Source organism: Acanthochromis polyacanthus, chromosome 16 (assembly GCF_021347895.1).
Source record: "Acanthochromis polyacanthus isolate Apoly-LR-REF ecotype Palm Island chromosome 16, KAUST_Apoly_ChrSc, whole genome shotgun sequence".
In the NCBI taxonomy this organism is placed as follows: domain Eukaryota; kingdom Metazoa; phylum Chordata; class Actinopteri; family Pomacentridae; genus Acanthochromis; species Acanthochromis polyacanthus.
Window position 1 is genome coordinate 6,625,533 of NC_067128.1, and position 20,779 is coordinate 6,646,311.

Genomic DNA, 20,779 nt, shown 5'->3' on the forward strand with positions numbered 1-20,779 from the left:
TTCTATTCTTACTGTGCATATGGTTAGTGCTGCTTTGAAAGATGTTGCTGCTTTAACATTGGAAATTTCCCCTGACATGGGGAGCAATAAAGGATTATCTTATCTTAAATATGAATATCTTCATTCCCCCCCCCCTGCTGTGTGACAGTGAATTGGATATCTTTTTGACGCCATCTGAGACTTTGGGAAACATTAACTGGCATTGTCCACCATTTAACAAAATTCTATTCACCAAACAACTAAATGAATAATCAAGAAAATAATAATAATAGCAGTCCTGCTTTATGTGCTGCGGGAAAACTGGTGTAATTTCACTTGAAGAAACAATGACTCACAAGTGGAGGAGCAGCTTCATTAAGACACTCGAGTGCATCGTGGGAGAAAATACTACAAAGACAACACTTTGTAGAGACAGGATGTTATTTTAAGAATGTTTTTCATGCTGTTTCTGTGTAAATGCTTCATATGTGCCTAAACTCCAAGCACCGCTTAAGAAAACCAGAAGAATAAGGCTTCAGATATTAGACGCCTCCATCCATACATCTATTAGCTATTCCCACTTCCTCCTGCAGAGGGTTGGAGGGTTGGAGCTCATCCCAGCTGACATTAGGTGAGGGGTGGGCCGGCAGGTTGCCAGGTCATGGCAGCGGTAACCCAAAGAGACACACGCAAGTGCATGCTCACACACACGCCTACAGCCAATTCAGAGTCACCAATTAACCAGCCAGGCATGTTGTTGGACTGTGGGAGGAGAAAACTCACACAGGGAGAACATGAAATCTCCACACAGAAAAGAATGCACAATGAATTGAATATTAATCACCATCACGATTTCAGCTTCCCATGTTTGAATCCGATCATAGAAACCAGTCAAAGTCAATAAAATCCCATGGTCTTTTTAAATTAATATTGGTGAATTTAAAAAAAAATAAAAAATCAAGCACTGCAATATTGGTTAAAAAGGTAAAATGTGTCTCAAAAAATAACCACTATGGTGCTACAGAGATGTCCCACAATGCCAATCATATAAAATAAAAATGTTATATAATATAATATAATTGTTTTATGATGTTCCTTACTTCTTATTGTTTGATTTTATATGTGTCTTTGATTGTTCTAAAAAGCACTACATAAATAAAATGTCTTCTTCTATTACATATTATAATATAATTCAATTTTTTCAAATCTAACTGTAAATAAATACATAAACAAATACAATTAAAAAGAAATATCCACGAATAATGTCACTTTTTTTCTGCCCCAATATCTAGGCTAAACTGCCTTGGTGTTATAATAATACTTATTGTGTCAGATTACGATATTACAATAAAATAACAACAATCTTTTCTGAAAGCAAAAAAATGAAAAATATAACAGGAAAATATCATAAATAACAGTTTTTTGAAATTTTTATACTTTTTAATTCACATTTCTATAAGTTATTCAGATTTTTATTCCTCTGTTTTAAAGGGCAGGACGGCTTTGAAAACAGACAAAAGTTAGAATCAATCACAAACAAAACATTTCATTTCCTTTGAGCACCGTGCCGAGTTCAACAGGCTCAAAAGCTTCGAGGCACAAGAGACGGGCCTAAATATTCTATGGACTGACTATGCTGTGTAAATAAACTACATATAAGAAACTCTCAACAAACCTCACATGAAGAATGAAAGCTATGACGAATTCAATAAATTTTCACATATTTATTGATATATTCAGTAAAATTAAATATAACATTTCTTGACTGACATAGATCTTTCTGTGAATTATTTACATTAAAAGGTTTCCATTTTTGCAGAAACAATAATAATAAATACTGATTTATTGAAATTATGAGGTACATCTATGTCATGGATTTCTGTAAATGTGTGAACTGATTTAAGTCAAATTGGGTGAAACGGATACCGGATATTAGCACAATTAAAACTGATAAATCAATTCGAATAAGTAAGATTTTTGCCCTGTAAGCAAGCTGTTTTTACTTTAACCTGAATTCTTTAATCTCTTTCTTTGCATATACGTTTCTAAACGGTAGTATTTTTTTTTCTTGTATTAGTTGTTATTGATACACAGCATTTCCAAAAACTATGAGGAGAAAATGGATGGACAATCTATGGAGTAAAAAAATCCATGAATACTATTAATGCAAAAGAAAGACAAAAATAGAGAATTTGTGGAATAGGTCAATTAAGTGGATTCTAAAAAAGTATCAACATACAAAAGACAAGACTGTCAGAATTCTAAATGCTGAAGCAAAAAGCATTTTTAATATATTACACATAAAGTAACTGATTGTGATACATTGTAACACTATATTTCCACTGCTGATATTTATGTCACATAGTAATGACTGAAAACTAAGTCTGTCTGTTTGAGATGCAGATGAGTACATATTTGGAATTTTAGATGATTTTGCAAACGCTCTAAAAGTTTGAACTGATCGTATTATCTACAGCGAAGTGCTAAGAGTCAGGCTTTAAAGCAGCGGCTGTGTCCTGGGGGAAGGAAACGGGCTGAAACTGCTTCTCTAACATCATCAGTTCTAGGCGAACCGGGAAAACGTGGGTGGGCACAGTGAATGAGTCACACTCTTCCCTCGCTCATAATCACTTCTGATGTGCCCCTGAGCAAGGCAGGCACTGCACTGGAACTGGTAGCAACGCAGACGCCGATGTGAGAGAGTGACTTTTTAATCAAAATCCCATTAAGATAAAGAAAAAAACCCCACAGTTGACCACTTTTTTGTGAGTGTTATTTTACAGTGGACCCAACCGTCTTCCTTTCACCTCGCTGCTCCAAGACCTCTTCGAGTATAAATTTCAAATGTGCCTCATAAAGCTCCTGACACCTCATCCATCAAGCGCAATTATTCCTCGAATGGTCCGCGCAACTGGACTGTGGCTTAATCAATTACATTACTACAATAACTCACCTGATTTAATTTACCATTCGCGCGGCTCCTACAAGTCTGGTAATTCACACCAATTAAGACAGTGTTCATATTCAGTGTATTTGCTGCTGTTTGTCTGAATGTCAATTAGCCTGAACACGATGTTTATCTTCACAGATTGACTTCCAGTACAGGAAACAAAGAGGAAACAAGGCAGACTTTTAAACAGTCTGTGTGGTGGGAAGTACAAATAAATCCATTACTCTGAGTTTGGAATGCTGTGCAAACAAGAAAGTGAGAAGACAAAGAAACAGAAGAAGCATCAGACTAAATTGAAAACTTGTATGTGGCAGCACGTGATTTGTCGGGATGCTTGATGTAAATGTAGTAAATGCATGCAGAGCGAAAGGCGAATGAAGGAAGAGTAAACAGGGCGTCTGGGTCAGGTCAGACTGTATGAGGAGAAGGTGTAAGTCATTTGATGGGGCGGTTATCGTGGCAGAGGACTTGCTGGCACAGACTCCCACTGAACGCCAGCGTGGCCGTTCTAAATGTTAAGCACATTGTTTAATAGTCCATTACGTAAATTGATATTGCTCATTGACTGTTGTCCTTGGCTGCCCACACAGTGTCAGAGAAAAAGACAGAGACAAAGCAGCGGAGGGCTAATAGGGAACATCGTCACTGGTGTTTGGTGTGCAGGAACAAGGTGCCAGAACTTTCCATCTGCTGCTTCCTACAACACGAATCCAACAGCTACTGGCAAAGTCACGAAATCAGAAATACAAAAGGCGGCCAGAACATTAAAACCATCAACATGTCACATCTTGTCCCATATGTTGTGGAGGAAAACTTTGGATTCAGACTGTATTTTTTTTAAATTGGGGGGCGGGGGGGGGGGGGGGGGGGGGGGGGGGGGTCTGAAAAGCGAATAAGTGATTTAAAGCTGCACTCTTTCAAACTTCCAGCGGGGGCGACTGGTGCCTCCACAATTACAAAGACAAAAAACTATACGACAAAAAGGAGATTTGGTCAGAAAAATGGCATTTGAAAAGGAACTCCTACTAGTTGTTTTTAGATTTGGTCTCAGGACATGTAAATTTAAACAACAACTGCATGCTTTAGTATGTTGTACATGGATTATTGAAATTTGATGAATGGGATGTAAAATGTCCTCCATTTCTGGAATGACCCTTTATATGCAAGTCTAAAAGAAAACTATCCAATTTCTCACTTGATTTGTTTTCTTAGTAAAAATTTACCTCATGAGTTTAAAGTGTCAATTGCCAGTTTCAAGTCTCCTTCAATACAAGATGATGTATATTTACTAAGTTATGATCCCATTTAGAGGAACACAGGCGGTAAAGCAGGGTGTGTTTTAGAACATGACACCTTTGTGATTGGAACATGGCCTAGGTGTACACTCCCTGTCAAAAGTTTTGAGACGGGTTCTAATTTATTTGAATGAGAAAGTGTCTCAAAACTTTTGACAGGGGGCGTAGGTGTGTTGTATCTAGTTCTCAGTTGGATCTACTCTTTGCTTTATTTAAAAGACAAAAGGCAAAGACAAGTAGGGAATCCTCACATTTGAGACGCTGAAACTAGAACTTGCCTGATAAAGCACCAGTACAGACTGATATGAACTTATGACAGATACATTAATAGTGGTATGTACGTTGCTCAGTCAGTTCCAACATAAAAATCCTTTAATCAGAACAAAAAGCCCAACATGTTGCCCTGAATTCCAAACTGATCGAGCCCACAGGATGCACCACACTGCAACGGACAGAACACAAAGCTTTCACTGCCAGCATCATGGTGCCAGACACCACTGGACATGGTCAACAGTCCTACGTCCACGTCCTGACGCCCCGAGGCCGACCTTTACAGTACTGCATTAGGCCTGGCTCATCCGTGTATACTCATTTTGTATTGCTGCATCTCTGGATTACCGTCTTTGTCGGCAAAAATGCACAAAAACAGTGAAAATTTCATCATTACAATCTCACAGAGGACCGAAGATTTCAACCAACAGCCTAAAACCAAAACATTTTCTTTTTGTACAATGATCTAAAACAGAAAAAAACAGCAAATCCTCACACTGAAGATGCTGAAATAAGAGAACATGTTGCAAAATGGCTCAAACGTTAAATCATTTCACTTCTATTCTAATCCTATTGCTGTACCAAAACCTACGTCAGTGTGCCACTAGACTCCCACAATGTAGAGATTGCAGCTTTAAGTCCACTAAACGCATCATTAAGGGAAGTGTATAGGAGGGAAAAGAGTGAAAAATAAAGCTAAATGTGATACAGAGAAAGTCTTGCACTATAATTTTATTCTGACAGCTGATGCTTTTCTCAAGTTTCTCCTCCACTTAACAAAGGGCAGATGTGTAGAGGGAAATAAAGTCTTTTTTTAGCGCATCTGTGCAGCACTAGACTGGCATCCAGTTGAATAAGATCTACTTCTCCTTGCAGTTGAGAAAAGGCATTAGGAATAAAGCTCAACCGAATGGATGGGTCATACATCATTGAGCATTAGCCGTGCTGTGCTGTGACTCTACAACACAAATTGGATTACCTGTGCACCCATGCGGATCCCCGCGAATTGGACAAACACACAGGGAAAAAAAACACACAAAGAAAGGTACATACGTGTTCTAAATGCCTCATGCAAACATTGTAAAACCTGCAAACACACAGAGTCTTATTGAAGTTGCAGTAAAAGGGAGTTTACAGCACCTGCAGTCTATCTCACTCCAGCACACACACACTCGCACAGTGCAATTTTTGTTCCCTGATAATAAATGCCACATTATTGTGATGTACAGCGGAAGACCACGTCACATAAAGGTTGCCGTGATGGAATCTCTCTTCGGAGCCGCCGGCCTTGACATGTGAAATCAGATCCTAAAACTGTTTATGGCGCTGTGAAGCCAGACGGCGGCCCTCTGCTCCTGTAAACAATCCACTGGAACCTGATGATTTATTAGCGATGCATCCAATAAATCTGAATACTCATCATTCTAAAACAATCCATTTCTGGATTTTGTCTGTTTTTATTCCTTCATCACCGTCTGGCGGCCGAGACCCGGCCTTTACCGCTGAGATCATCGCGGCAGCAGAGCTTCAATAATGAAAGCAGGAATTTACAGCCGGCTGCTAATTGAGCCGTTATTATGATTTGAGACAACACATTTTAACGCGACCGTAGCTCACACCCGGTGCAAAGCTAAAAAGCTCTAAAGGCTCATAAAGGCCACAGCGGGTGTTTAGTTTAATAGGAACTGTGTGTTTTGCTAAGAGATGCACTGATAGCATGCAACCGGAGCGGTCATACTCTTAAGTGATCAAAAAGCAAGTTTGTTCAGATAGCAGCAGTGAAATAAGATGCTCTGTGGCATCATAAAATAAAGTTTTTCTTGCTGGAAGCTGAAAACACAGCGATGTGAAGAGTTACAGACCACAGCAGCTCTGAAGCAAAGAGATGTTCAGAGTGCTGGAGGAGCTCCCTGAGCAAAGAGAAAGCACAAAATAAGCTTGACTTTTACTTCAAATCTTCTTATTCTGCTTTTTGAAGCTTCACGCAATTAATCTAAGAAGTGTGGATGTTGAATATAATATGAACAACATCTCTAGGAGGTCGAAGAACCAGCAAATAAATATGTTTTTACAGAGCAACTACAGACGAAGTTAACCACTATTCCTATACATCTCAAATTTTCAACAGTAGTGGGTCATAAGAATAAGGTTCAGTTCACATTTTAGTCCAGCAAAGCTTCCCTTTCATTGTAATCACTGTACTTCTTCTCAAAACATGCATTCAAAACAAGGATACAGCTATTAATCAGTAGCATTATCTGTTAATTTGCAGATTTTTGTCTTAAATAATCTGTTCGCCCAAAAACATCCTGTGCAATCTCACATGTGGCAAAGAGAAGTAGCGTATCCTTCTGCTTGAGACCCGAAAACTGACAGATCAATCGATATGACAATTCTCTGATACTGGCGTACAAAAGGTATATCAGTATCAGTTTATATTGCATCTGATATGTAGCGAATAGATTTTTTTTTCAAAACATAATGAAGACAAATTGAGAACTTTAGAAATTGTGTCATTGTAAAGTTCGTCCAACCGTCTCAACACTGCCTGCAGCACATGTAGCAGAGCAGATGGTGGTGCGGAGTCAAACCGTGTCTTTATGCTCATCGCTAACTTTGGAAAATACACTGATGGAAAGTTGAGAAATTCAAGCAATATGTCAATATTACAATTTTTAATCACGAAAAAAATCATCGGCTTCAAAAATCTGAGCAGGTTGGGGTCTAAAACAACAAAAGAATTTACACTTTTCCTCAAAGAATTACTGAAATAATTCATGGATTATCAAAAATGTCACACTTTTTCATCTAAAGGTTAACCAAAACGTTGTTTTTCTTTCCTATATCTATGCTGACTGATTATTGGAAATCAAGGGAACAGACATTTGGACATTTTTTGGTCGCATTTGCAGTAGAAATGAAAATCCTGGAGTCCGGTCTTATAATAATGCAAACTAAAAGACAATTTTGATTAAAAAAAAAACATCTTATGTTTGATCAAAAAGAAGAACTTGTATCCTTTACTGTTGATAGGCTTGTTAGATTGTGCTGTGAACAAGATATTGTTTAAAACTACAGAATGGTGACTACAGATGAGAGACCCGACTGCATCAAAATTAAATTGTCATTAAATTATCAGATACCAATCTTCAGGAAAACGCTGAACATCACACCCAGATCAGATCAGTAGTTGGGTTAAAAGAGGGCTTGCTACTTTAAGTCAGTGTCATGGCATTATACGCTTCAAATGCTCTATCTGTTATTTTTGGGAGAAGACTTTGGGACAGGCCCGAAGCTCGTGAGCCAAACCCCCTGCTGCTTATAAAAATGCCATCTGAAATCTGATCCTAAGCGAGCCGACAGCAGCCTGCCTGTGGTCACTGTAATCCTAGCAGAATAAGATTATCTCTGTGTGGAAACAGTAGGCCGGGGTGGGGAGGGCACTCCCATCAGCTGTGTGTCTAAGACTGAGCCTCCTGAACCCACCATTAATCTCTGCACACAGACACACCTTGACAGCTTTCATATAAAGCTTCGCCCCTGACTGGACTACAGCAGTAGCCCTCGGTGGGATGAGGAAAGTCTCCAAAGTGACGTCTTGAGCATCAACACCTTCAAGCAAAGAAAAAAATGGACCTTACAGCAACCATTTCTGCTCTTCTGCTGCTGCTGCTTCTGGGCATCTGTAATGCTCACCAAGGCAATGTAAGAAAAAACTCACTGATAGCGGAGTAGGACAGCTCACAAACCCTGTATTATCTTCATGAAGAGCATTGCACTGAACAGCTACACACTCATGTTTTTCCCATTTTGTCTTCACAGGATCTCAGTGCAGACGATGGTAAGTGCCCAAACCTCGCTTCATCTACTTGCAGCATCGTCCAGCACACCACATCTATCTACACTGTTTGTTGTGGTGAAAACAGAGTTTTGTGACTTCCTCTTTTCTTCCATTCATCAGAGATCTCGGCGGTCCAGTCTGCCAAAGAGGACATTAGCACCGTTATCCTCAGAATGAACAATGGCGAGTATTCAATCATGATTTTTACAAGAATGGCCAGGGAACAATATTTTCTCACATTATTAGTGCTTAGAGTTTCTATATTCAAATAAAATTAGAAATGAAAATGAAATGAAAAACTGATTATTATTTTTTTTTACACTTTGACGCATAAAAAAATCGTCTGCTTTTATAGGATCCAGAGACTTCCTGCTCGAAGGAGACTTGGTAATTCAAAAAACTAGGACGGCTATGAAGTGCAGAAATAAAGTGTATTCCTGTCTGTGGCCAAAGTCTGCGAACGGAAATGTGGAAGTCCCTTACATTATTAGTCACAAATATGGTGAGTTGGATATTATTTTAACATAATACAGTGGAACTTTGATTAGTGCATGTTGACATCTTCCACCTGCTGAACTTTTATCCACAGATAACAGTGAGAGGAGTGCGATAATACAAGCAATGAAGGATTTTGAAAGGCAGACCTGTATTCGCTTCGTTCCACGTAGATTTGAGAGAGCGTACCTCAGCATTCAATCAAGATTTGGGTAAGTCAATAACTAAAGCACTCCTGGATTTGAAGAGAGACCGTGCACATAGTTCAGAGTATATAAACGTGAAGGGGCACTTAAGATAACTGCATTTGTAGAAACAAAAGTCTGCAATAAAAATCTAATTCAAGGTTCGACATTATGTACAAGACTGTTACATGAATATACTTGTGTAGAGACAATGGCAGAGAATGAAGTCGGAGTTCGTCTGTTTGTGTTGGAATCCGAGTTTCTCTTTTCTGTGTTTTAGTAACCAGTTTAGCCACATTAGTGCATGTTAGTGCACGTAAGTCCCCCCTGTTGAAACTGCTGGCCCTTTAAAAGTGAAATTGCATTCCAGAAATACTTTTCTTTTGCAGGTAACACCACCAAAAGAACACATGTTCCTGCACCAGCTCAGATTTCATTATTTGTTATTTGGGACCCAAAACGAAAAAGAATATTTCATATATATCCATTTGGGGATTGTTGTATTTTCCCCGTTAAAAAAAAAACTTGGAAGCCATTTTTAAGTGTTCAATATCTCCAGGAATATAACTCCTTCAGCCATGACAGTTGGTGAGGACACAGACAGAATTGTTGCCAGCAGGTCAAGATGATTGAATAGCTCAAGCAGAGGCCAGATTTTTAAGTAATGGCCCTTGAAAATGGAATAAAGCACAAAAAAATTAAACGACAGAGGTAATGAGGCCCCAGAAAGTTCCTCTCAGTCTATATATAGGATAGTATCTATATTTTTTTTTACTAAAAAGACAGTCTTTGGTCAGAATTTCACCAACTTTTGAGGCCTCTAACACCAATAGAATGCAATGTGTGGCAAGTATTGCAATGGCTTTTGTTGTGCCAAAACGGTGATGTGGATTCATGTGTAGGAGCACAGAAACGTGTGTGCATAGAAATCTATATATTGTCATATATGTAGACTTGCACGTTGTTTCCATGTTGTTTGCTTGTAAAAACTGACCAACATGTGAGCGTTTTTTTTTGCGAGACCGAATGTTCTCACACGTGCTTCAAAATACTAAAACATCCGGGTCTGAAACATACGAGATACTTCACATTCACCCACAATATTATGCAGAAATTCGATTTGGTTGATAAAAAACAAATATGTAAACTCAGTGGAAAAAAAAAATCCTGAAGTCACACAGACTGACCTTGTTGCTGCTGGATATTAGTTACAAATAAATGTGATTCTAGGATACCGGGCTGCCCTTGGAGCTTTTTATGAATGTTATTTTATTCTATGACTCAGCCCAGACATCATAAGACTTTTTCGACTTAAAATTCAGATCGAGTATTAAACCTCAAATAACAAACCAAATCCAATGTGTTGGTTTGTTACTTAACCTACAGCAGCTAAAGCAACGTTACATTCAAATTTAGTACCATTAGTGGAGTTATTTAAATCTTTTGGACAACACAAATGTTCTGGTTTCTTATATCTTTTGTAGTCTGCTGTTGTAAGTAGAATAATTGTGTGAGTATTGTTGGACAGAAAAGAGACGCAAAACAACCACAAATGGACATAAAATATCCACACAGAGATGCAAAACTTGGGAAAAAAAACACTTGTGCAGAATTTACATGTTGTTTTGAATCACTTTTCATCTATATCCATTTAGGGTTCTTGTTTTTACGTAGGAGAGGTGGCCTTTTTTTACATAACTGTGCCCAAAGGCTCATTATCTAATAACCTTTACATGCAAACTGCTGCAACATGCATCTTCCATTTTAAATCTAACCCTCTTCCCTTTATTTGGTCAAATCGCTCTCCAGGATTTGTCGGCCCTCTCCTTTTCGACCTCTTTATCGCTGATTGGTTCATATATAAGCTCAGACCAAGAGCAAAACAAAAGAACAGCGAAGTTTAGCCGTTGCCGCTTGTTGGTAGAATGATGCACTTGTAGCTGATAGCCACATCTCAGCTCACAGGTTTGCTAACAGCGACAAAAACCCTCCCCAAACACTATCAGAAAGCTCATTATTTGAGCATGTACACACGGGCCGACAATGTAAATTACATTCATTTATTAATCAAATGTCAAGCTGCAGGTTGCATGTTAATTACTTTTGTCTCTGTCGCTCGTAGTTGCTCCTCTCTGCTGGGTCGCATTGGAGACAGACAGATGGTGTCGCTGCAGAGGTTCGGCTGCATTGATCACAGTATCATCCAGCACGAGCTGATGCATGCTTTAGGTTTCTACCACGAACACACTCGGAGCGACCGCGACCACTACGTCAGAATCAACTGGGAAAACGTCCCAGACTGTAAGAACCTCACACCGTCGTTTATAATTCATTCAAATTGATTTACTTTTTAATCTGTTATTTGTTGGTCTTTTTTGTCATCAGATTTTAAGAAGAACTTCAACAAGCAGGACACAGAAAATCTCAACATTCCGTACGACTACAGCTCTGTGATGCACTATGGAAGGTAAAGAAAAATCACTCCACTCAATTCAAAAAATCTAATTCTGCTCTGGAAATAAACTTGTGAATGATTTATTGTCCGCATCCACAGAACTGCCTTTGGACTGTACGGAGCAGAAACTATAACTCCCATCCCTGACGAGTCTGTCCCCATCGGCCAGAGGGAGGGTCTGTCCAAAACTGACATTCTCAGGCTCAACGTGCTCTACAAATGTTACAGAATATAATCGTTGCATCATTTCTTTGTATGTAGTCAATTAAATTCTGTCATGAAAGCATTTTCTTCTCTGTTTCAAGTTTCAGAAGGAAAATCAGCAAAAAATAAAGTTGGGAAATATTTGCAAAAAAGGCCAATGAATTTAATTAGACACAGAAAAATTGACTGAGGGGCAAATATATGGCAATATCTTCATAATTGAGTTCATTTCCATTTCGGTTCATAGTAATTAAGTCTGGGATTTGCACACTTGTGGGGAGTACCATGCTTTTATCAGTGAATCAGTACTGCAGTATACTCAGCCAGCCAAACTTTGCAGGGCTGAGTCTCTGCGGAACGGCAAAGATGTGGTAGGACATGAGATAAACCCCTCTCCTTGTACTTCGTCACCCTGCAGAGAAATCAGGGATTTTTTTTTTTTTCCACTTGGTCACATCCCACGCTCTTGGATATGTTCTTTTTTTCCCCCCACCCTTTGAAATCCCATACAGTGTTATTCTTTTGTATTTACCCCCATGAACGAGAGCAGTGTTGGGCGAGAGCGGAAAAAAGGAGTAGCAGGGGGAGTTTCAGGGTGAGATAAGGGAGGAGAATGCCTGGGAGAGTGAACAGATTCCTATTAAGCAAATTTCCCTCCTCCCATGATGTATGAATGCACCAACAGTCTTGACAGTGTTTGCATGTATTTCTCCGGCGTTCTGGGCTTAAATGCAGCTAAAGAGGCCATGGCACCAGCGCTGCTCTGAGAAAAGTCAACAAATCCAAAGAGTTCAGATGGACACAGCTCCTTTAATGTTTCATAAAGTAGTTTCAGTTCATATCAATCGTTCTGCGCATGAAATATTCAAAATCTACTTGTTTATTGAAATATTTAACGCGCCAGCTCTGTTCGTGCTCCAAGAAGCTCCGAGAGTTACTTTTTATTTTTTGGCCAGCTATAAATTAAAATTTTTCTGCAGAAGCTTGATTGAAAATAAGATTGTAGATGAGATGGTGTGAGTGAACAGGCCACTGCTGCAGCTGACTGTGGCTAAAAAAAATCCCTCTGTGAGATCTAGTGAGAGTGATCCCTCTGAACTGTGAGGCTGACATAAATCGAAGCATACTGAATGGAATATTTTATCTTTCCTTTGATTGTTCACACACTCTTGGTTTTTTTTTTGAAACGGACGGCTGATCTACATTACTTAACATTTACTGCTACTGACTGTTATTTGATAACAGCTTTAATGAATTGTCTGCGAAGCTCTTACAGATGCTCTTTGACCGGACTTTAAAGGCCAGTGTGTATGTGACCAGCAGGGTCTCCCGTCGGACGTCAGATCTAATGAGTTCAGGCCGAGCCGAGCCAAATGCAGTCTGATCTGTGATGTCACTGGTAATGCGCTGGCAGAGCCCAAACCGCCGGCTGGCCGAGCGCCTCTTATTAACACAGATCTGTGTACCTGCCTCTCTTCAAACACGATAAGCTTCAGCACACAGCTCTCCTCATTTCGCCGCGTGAGCTGCCTAATGCTCGCCAATAGGAAATTAAAATGCTCGCTGCTGACTGCTGCCGTGCTCGCTGGTCCAACCTTGAAGGCTGTTTTAGACATTTTTCCTCAACGCAATGCGCTTTTGACCTTCCCGGAGAAGAAAAAATCTTTTTAAAGAAAGAATAAAAAGTATTTCTTATATTTCACATTGGTAGCTGTTCACTTTAAAAGGACAGGTTCAGGTTTGTGTGAGTCAAACCAGGGGACAAATTAAAGGAAAAACCAACCAGTGTCGTCGGAACAGCTTCAACATGCTTCAGCAGTGATTTCTCTGGAAGTCTATTAGAGTCATAAACACCATTTTCACAAAATATAGTCCCTAATTTGGAAGAGGGCAATGCAGAGCGCTGTTCAACTTTTTAAAAAATGAAGTTTTATCTTATCTGGTTTGGGACCTGGTGACTGAAGAGCATCTTGTTGTCCCATCAGGATAGAAATGTCTCAACATACCCTCTAAAGAGTAATTTAAAAGATCTATTGTCACCATTTGCTTAGTGCATAACCATATTTTTTTGATTAAGATAAAACTTTTAGGATGTAAGCATTATTTAGATGAGTTGGTTTGCCATAACAACATTGGTAATTGCGTCAACTTAAAACTGTGAGCATTTTAAAGTCAAATTTGTAGCTTTTGTATACATAAAAAAGCCAAAAACTACTAAGGAAAATCCAATTGGAATAACAATATTTTTTAAGTCTCTTCAGCTTAAAACCTTTTGTACATAATTACGATAATTAAGCAGGTAACACTTAAAGAGCTGTGTTAAACATCATGGAGATACTAGTTAGAACAAGTTCATTTTTAAGAGTAATCAACTTAAAAACTTGTGTTCATACTGCTAATTATTAAAGAATTTGTATCATGATACATTCGATTGTAGAGGAAAGCTAATTCTGCAAAGTAGTTTAGTTTGTTGGTTGAAAATAATTTAACTCAAAAAGATTGATGCAAACATGATTTTTAAATCTAAAATTCTGTGCGGGGACAAACAATAACTAATGTGGCATACTCATTACATGTTGCCAATTTGGTCAAAAACACTGACAAAAAAAGGTTACATTCACTTAATTATTAATGTAATGGCAGTTTCAGAACTTGATTCATAAAATCAAAATAGAGCAAACCCAAAACAGAAGTAAGACAAAGCATTATATGACTGAGAAATCAAATATTGTACAATTAAAGTCTGAAATGTCATCTCAGTATGATTCACTCTAATGCCCTCTTCCTCTAACTGCCTTCTACTAGAAGCTTTTAGACAAAGACAAAAAAAAACTCCATTTTAAAATGCATGAATCTGTTTTATAAAAACTAAATCATGTCTAGTACAGTTCATGTGCAAATTAATGACTTTTTGTCCAGTTTATTCTGGAAATTACTGGCATGGCTGGTTACTGTCCCTCCAAAGCAGCAGCTCCTGACTGTCTGGGAGAACAAAAAAGCTCAAAAAAAAAAAAAAAAAGAGTGCAATTTTGCAAAATAATTGTGAGATTGGTTTGACTCTGCAGACTCTTTGGCTGAACATATGTGAACAGAAGTCTAAAATCCTGCTACAAGGGATTCTCTTTAGATGGTAAAAAGCGGCTGCAGTGTCTAGGAACTGTTATATTGTACTTAGTATTGTTGTATGAGAGACTTTAGCAGATTGTTCGTTAAGCTGAATAAATAACATACAGTAGCTCCTTCTTGAACATAATTAAATACGCCAATAAAGAACAGAAAATTAAAGAATAAACAAAGAGACAGTTGTGTGCGCCGTTCGTTTGATTGTACAATCTGTGTTGTACGTCTGCCTTCAACGACCCAGGTCACGAGCAAGTCAGCTGCTCGGCGCCCTTTTTTTTAATAAGATGAAAGCAGCGCTCAGAAAAACAAGTAAATTTAGTTAAGGACGCAATCAAAAGAGAATAACAGATTGGCATACAAATTCAAGGAGTCTTTGTTGTTGCCCTGCAGGACCCTGAGGAAACGATTAGCAGGCTGAGAGATCGAAGGCAGAAAAACTCTAACATGTGCCGTCGTCGAAGCTTTCATGAAGTTTCACTTAGCTTCTATTGTGCAGATCTGAGGAGTCATATACAAACTTCTAAGACGTCTGAACCGAGAATAGCGTGCTGACGAGTCGCTGTCTGTTGTCACTACATCCACAAATCTCATAAATATTTCATGCATTGTGTTTCTCTGACACTGAGATTGTGCCTGACATCCCCTTAAAAAAGAAAAAGGACATTTCAGAAGACAGTAAAATGAGAAGATTTGAGCAGATTCTGAAAAATACACATGTAAGTGAGCTCTACACATGTGTACTACCTGTAATTGTACTGATATAAGCCGTATCGCCCAGTTTTGTATATGTCTACAACTGCTTTTATCTTAGTCAAAAATGACTGGGGCCCAACCAATTTATCGAACAATTTATTATAGCCCTTTTCAAAATAATCATCATCGGCCAGAGTTTTACTGATTAAACACAGAAATATTCTTAATTTCTCATAAAGCAGTAAATGCTGTTAAGGGTCAGAATGCGTTCATGTTAGCAATAACTTCGCTGTGGTTATGCCGACCTAGCAGAAAGAACGTAAGAGTACAAAGTATTTGAGAGTACAGAACGAGCGTTCATCACTCCGTCTGCTGTGTGTCGAGACGCATTTAAGGAGGAGCGATGTGAACGCAGATGGGAAGGAGTTTATTCAGCGCAGGCTCGAAAAGTTCAAATGATTGATCGGTTCTTGGATTTTTTTTCTTGCCAAATATCGGAATCAGCCTCAAAAAATCCGTAACGGTCAGGCCCTATAAATGACCTCTTTTGCAACTATCCTGCAGATTTTGCCTGCTCTGTCCTTCACATTGTAACCTACCTAGTTCTTTTTATCTGGGAAAATAGCTTTAAACAACTAATTTAACTCAGAAAAGGCAGTTTTCCATCTGTACAAAGGTGAATGCAGTTTCGAAATTGTGACTGAAATGTCATTAATGTAGAAAAAGAATTAGATTCAGTATTTCAATATCAACTGCTCAAATGTACAATTGCAGTTAAAAACAAGTTAATATCCAGACAGACCTACTACATGAACAAAAACACACAAAAAGGATTAAAACTACTGAAGAAATTTTAATTTAAAAACTTGTCTCCATAATTATGGTAATTAAGTACATAACACTTCCAAAAATGCTTTAAATATTGCAAAAATATAGATTTTCTTTCATCAGAAACCAATTTGTTTATGCTACTAATCTCTAAATAAGTCATAGTTAAAGATCTCTTTGATTGTAGAGGAAAGAGATGAGACATTTAAGGAGGAGAAATTTAAGCTGCATCGCCCAGTTTTATGTATGTCTACCTTAAACACCTGCTCTGTCCTTTGCATAAGAACCTTTCCAGCTCTTTCAACAGGTTGAAATAGTTTCGAAGAACCAAGTCAAGTCATATAATGCAGGTTCTCACCTGTCCAAAGGTGATGACAGTGTGATTAATGCATCAAAAAGATTTAAATTCACTTGTGAGGGTTGTATTTTAAAAATTATAGCCCATGGGATTATTGCAAATGACTCACTTTCTGTGTTTTATATGCAAAATTCATCCAGAAGTTGTATTAATTGCGGTCTAGAGATAGAAAACCTTACACATGTATAGTGTCTGTTCAGGTCACATGGCGGCAGCAGCTTGTGTCAAAGAGGACAGATGTTCTAAAAAAGCCTTTGTGAATGTGTAAATCAGACCGAGGCATTAGTCTACAATCCCTTTGAGCTGCGTTCGCCGAGCAGGCGCCGCATCTCTGTTTGTCAACGCTGAGGAATTGCAGCTGTCGAAAATGATGCGGTCCCATTAGTGACGGAATCCGAGCTGAGACGGAGCCAGACAGAAAAGCCGCTGCGGGGACAAGATGATAACAAGGTACTCATTGGAGATGTGAGGGATGGTGTTTGAGCACCATTCTCCCAGTCTGTGTTGATGAGACCCAGGCAGGAGGAGGAGGAAGAGGAGGAGATGAAGGGGTTAAGATAAAGATGGAGCAGAGGAAGGGAAATGAGAAAGAAGAAGAAGAAGGGGGAACGGTTAAGGGAAAGGAGAAAGGATGGGGGAGATAAGGGGAGACAGAGAGAGGGGACAATGAGACTGTGAAGTGACTGGGACAGTAATCAGAGGAACACCGAGACACACAAATCAAACTGATGGAAGCTAGTGAGGTGACCAGAGAGAGTTAGAGACAGAGAAAGACACCCAGTAGCTTGTGCCCTGAAAGATTGGCAGGTTTATTCACAGGGAGTTACTGATCTCTCATGCTGCACCTCTGAGCTAAACTGTGTGCAGAGCGGGATAAAGACAAAGACATGCTGCAACTGCAGCCGGGGCTCTTTTACCGTGCGAGACGTGAGCGCAGCAGGCTGGATGTCTCGCTACGGCAGACAATATAAAGCCACAATTAATAAGCAGCCTGATTGATTTCTTGATTAAAAAGCAGCCCGACGTTGAAGATGAAGCTTCCCGATCAACAGAGCTGACATACAGTGGAGAACAGCTGGTTAGCTTTTAGACGCTCACCACAGGAGCCGTACTGTATGCCGGGCTAACTGCTAAGCGGTTGACACTAGAATATGAATTAAAAAGCAGCGTGCTAACAGGATGTCCACACCATCTGCTACAGCTTCGTGGAATACAGCAAAACAATGCAGTCTCTCGCCCAGTTTTAGGAGCTAATTGGACAAAACTTTTCCTCTCTGCCATGTTAGTCAAAACATGTCACTGTGATCCAAAATTATGCGTCGTAGTTTTCCACGTGTGAAGTTTAATAATGGGGTTTGCTGCATTTAGAAGAACCAGGCAACCGAATCAAATTGGAACCTCAATCCTAGATTTACAATTAACCAAACCAACCCCGTCTCCCCAAAACTACACTCCTATACACACTAAACTACATTCTCAATTATGTTTTAAGGGAAGCATATCTATTGCCGGATTACATTTGTTTGTAAAGTGTCATTGACATGTTTTGCCATTTCGTTTACTGTTGCTCTTTTTCAGCAAACCAATCATATATTAGATGAGATGGGACTTGCCAAACTGGTAACCCAGAAAATGGTAAAAGAAACTTCACACATGCAAAGAAAGAGTCCTATTTTACCCCAAACCTCGATATTTTGGTGCCTAACTTTAGCCAATATGTAAAGTGTCGAACAAAGTGTGATATTTTCCAAAACCTGCTTTTTCAAACTGGCTCATCATAGGTGGCAAATTACATTGATTACATTCCCCTAAAAATGTAATTGCAGTTATATTAGAACGTCATTTTGTAGAGAATGGGCTGACCAAATTTTAGTTGTTCATGTCGACCAAGTCTTGTCTTAGCTGGTTGCAGGGAGTGAAAACATTCTATAACTCTGTGAAAAATGGACAGAAATGATCATTTTCATGGCTGCTCCCTGTGAGTAATGGATAGTAAATATAAATGTTGCCCAAATATCCTAAATTTGGGATCATTTTGGAGTTTCAGAGGGTGAAATATGGCCCCAAGAAGGTGACATGCAAACTCAGAGTTTCCACCACAGATCTTGTTGAGCTCAGGTTCGAACGGGTTTGTGGACTCGCATGCATGAAAAACAAAAAAAGGCAGAAAGAGACAGACAATGGGCTAGTCATGGTCTCATGAGTGTTTTGATGGTTCATCAGGCCACCAAATGCAAAAATCACAGGTCTTTTTCCAACAGGGGGAAGCAACAGCCTAAAGGGAGGGTAAGATAAGATAAAACTTTATTCCTATTCTAGATTTTTCACTGAAAAAAAGACACAGCATGCAACATTATGCTCCTGTATATCCCATAAATCATCATATTCATCATGTTTTCAATACAGTGGTTCTTTGTTCTCTGGATTAGTGCATTTTTATGTAATTTTGTTTGCAATTACCTAAAGTAATGTTATTTACTACTGCTCAATACTACATTTCATGCTGCTACCTTTTATAGACAGCACTGTAGTGCAATATTACAGTCAAACCTGTGCAGTCCCATTGATGTTACTCACAGTGCATCATCTCTGCACTCAGCTTTATGTTTAGTGTTTATAGCATCATTTCTTTCTACTTTTTGTTTGATGATTGAACGTCACGTGGTTTTGCGTTTTACTATTTGCATTTTCTATCCCCCAAGAAGAGCAGCACACTAAATTTCATTGCATGCAGAGCTTACATTCATACTAAAGACTTTCTTTTTCTGATTCTATAGTTTCTAATACAGCTTCGGTGATAACTGACCAAGGACGAGGTACCGTCCAGAACTGTGCGCTGCTTATTCAAGCTCTATCTCCCAATTTTATATATGTCTACAGTGGCTTTTATCTTAATCAAACAGTCATAAAGAAATGACCTCTTTTGCAATTATAATGCTGATGTTACAGCTCTATCCCCAATATTATAATCCATCCAACTTCAAAGAACCAATTGAACTCATTTTTCCAGTTGTCCATTTTTCTAGTTGTCAAAAAGGGACTGCAGTTCCTTCATCGTGAATAAAATGTAATTAATGCATCAAAAAGACTTGAACTCACTCCTGACAAGTTATATTTTAAACATTATAGACCATAGGATAACTGAAAAAAGACACAGTTTTTGAATTTTGCATACAAACTGTGAGTCATGTTAATTACAGTCTAGTTTCCAAATATAAACATGGACACTAAACATACTAAACGCATAAAGCTTAAACATTAACAACAGTACAGGTGTTCCTACAATGTAAATGTCAGGCCTGATCATGCCATAAACTGCAAACACTTCTGTGGCCACAAAAAATGCAGTCCAAGTTTCACAGAGGCATAACTTTAAACACACTGCAGACATCAGGGTCTTTCTATTTGCAGGTTATGACTGTTAGACCAGGATAAAAGCAGCTGGAGACGGATATAAACTGGGTGATATAAGCCACATGATCCCATCAACAGCAGCCGGGTTTGGCAGATGATTGCTTTCACTGCATATACTTATTGACAAAATGGTCCGTCTTTCTGTGGCTTTCTCTGAAGCATTCAGATAAGAATCCAAAAGCTCATTATTAGCTGTGGTTTTGTATTACGATGTAATGTACCACACTGTAGTGTTAACAATGGTCAGCCTACTTGTGTAATTTTCTTTCAGGCCTGGAACTCACATTTTTTGATGCCCCTTGTGGAAAAAATCTGTCTTTAGATGATTTAATTAACATCAAAAATGACTTGAAATAGCAACTACTGGTCAGCTAGGGAAATCTCTGGTAAGTGACAGCTGTTATCTATACAATATGATGTAGTTAATTGGTCCAACGCACAAAATAAAGAGTACAAGCTGCTTTGTACCAACACCAGGATGGATGGATAAACGGGTACTTTATTAATCCCAAGTCAAAACGACTTAAAGATGAAACTAGTTTGGTCTAGTTTCATGGAAGCTCACTTGCTTTGGTTTAGTTTGGTCACCAAAATCTATTTAACACATTCTTCTACTCTTACAGGTGTGTTAAACGCACTTCATTACTCGCAAAACATCAGTAAATTCTGATTTTAAAGTAATTCCATTT

At 38.8% G+C, this 20,779-nt stretch overlaps 2 protein-coding genes across 5 annotated transcripts in view; one reads left to right on the forward strand and one right to left on the reverse strand.

The window, feature by feature from the left end:
* The window catches only part of LOC110959551 (MAM domain-containing glycosylphosphatidylinositol anchor protein 2-like), a 287,510-nt gene that overhangs the window by 221,338 nt on the left and 45,393 nt on the right, over window positions 1-20,779 (reverse strand). The window lies entirely within an intron of this gene.
* LOC110962802 (low choriolytic enzyme-like) lies at window positions 7,796-11,936 on the forward strand. Its single transcript, XM_022210834.2, has 8 exons — window positions 7,796-8,199; window positions 8,317-8,335; window positions 8,456-8,518; window positions 8,691-8,837; window positions 8,925-9,042; window positions 11,138-11,316; window positions 11,401-11,482; window positions 11,570-11,936. Exons 1-8 carry the CDS (start codon window positions 8,125-8,127, stop codon window positions 11,703-11,705), a joined length of 819 nt encoding a protein of 272 aa, XP_022066526.1. The 5' UTR covers window positions 7,796-8,124; the 3' UTR covers window positions 11,706-11,936.

What these genes read in the sequence shown, in the direction of transcription:
- LOC110962802 (XM_022210834.2), top strand. Translation starts at nt 8,125, where the DNA reads ATGGACCTTACAGCAACCATTTCTGCTCTTCTGCTGCTGCTGCTTCTG. An exon ending in TATCCTCAGAATGAACAATG is followed by an intron (nt 8,519 to 8,690) that starts GCGAGTATTCAA and finishes CTGCTTTTATAG; the next exon opens with GATCCAGAGACTTCCTGCTC. An exon ending in CTGGGAAAACGTCCCAGACT is followed by an intron (nt 11,317 to 11,400) that starts GTAAGAACCTCA and finishes TTTTGTCATCAG; the next exon opens with ATTTTAAGAAGAACTTCAAC.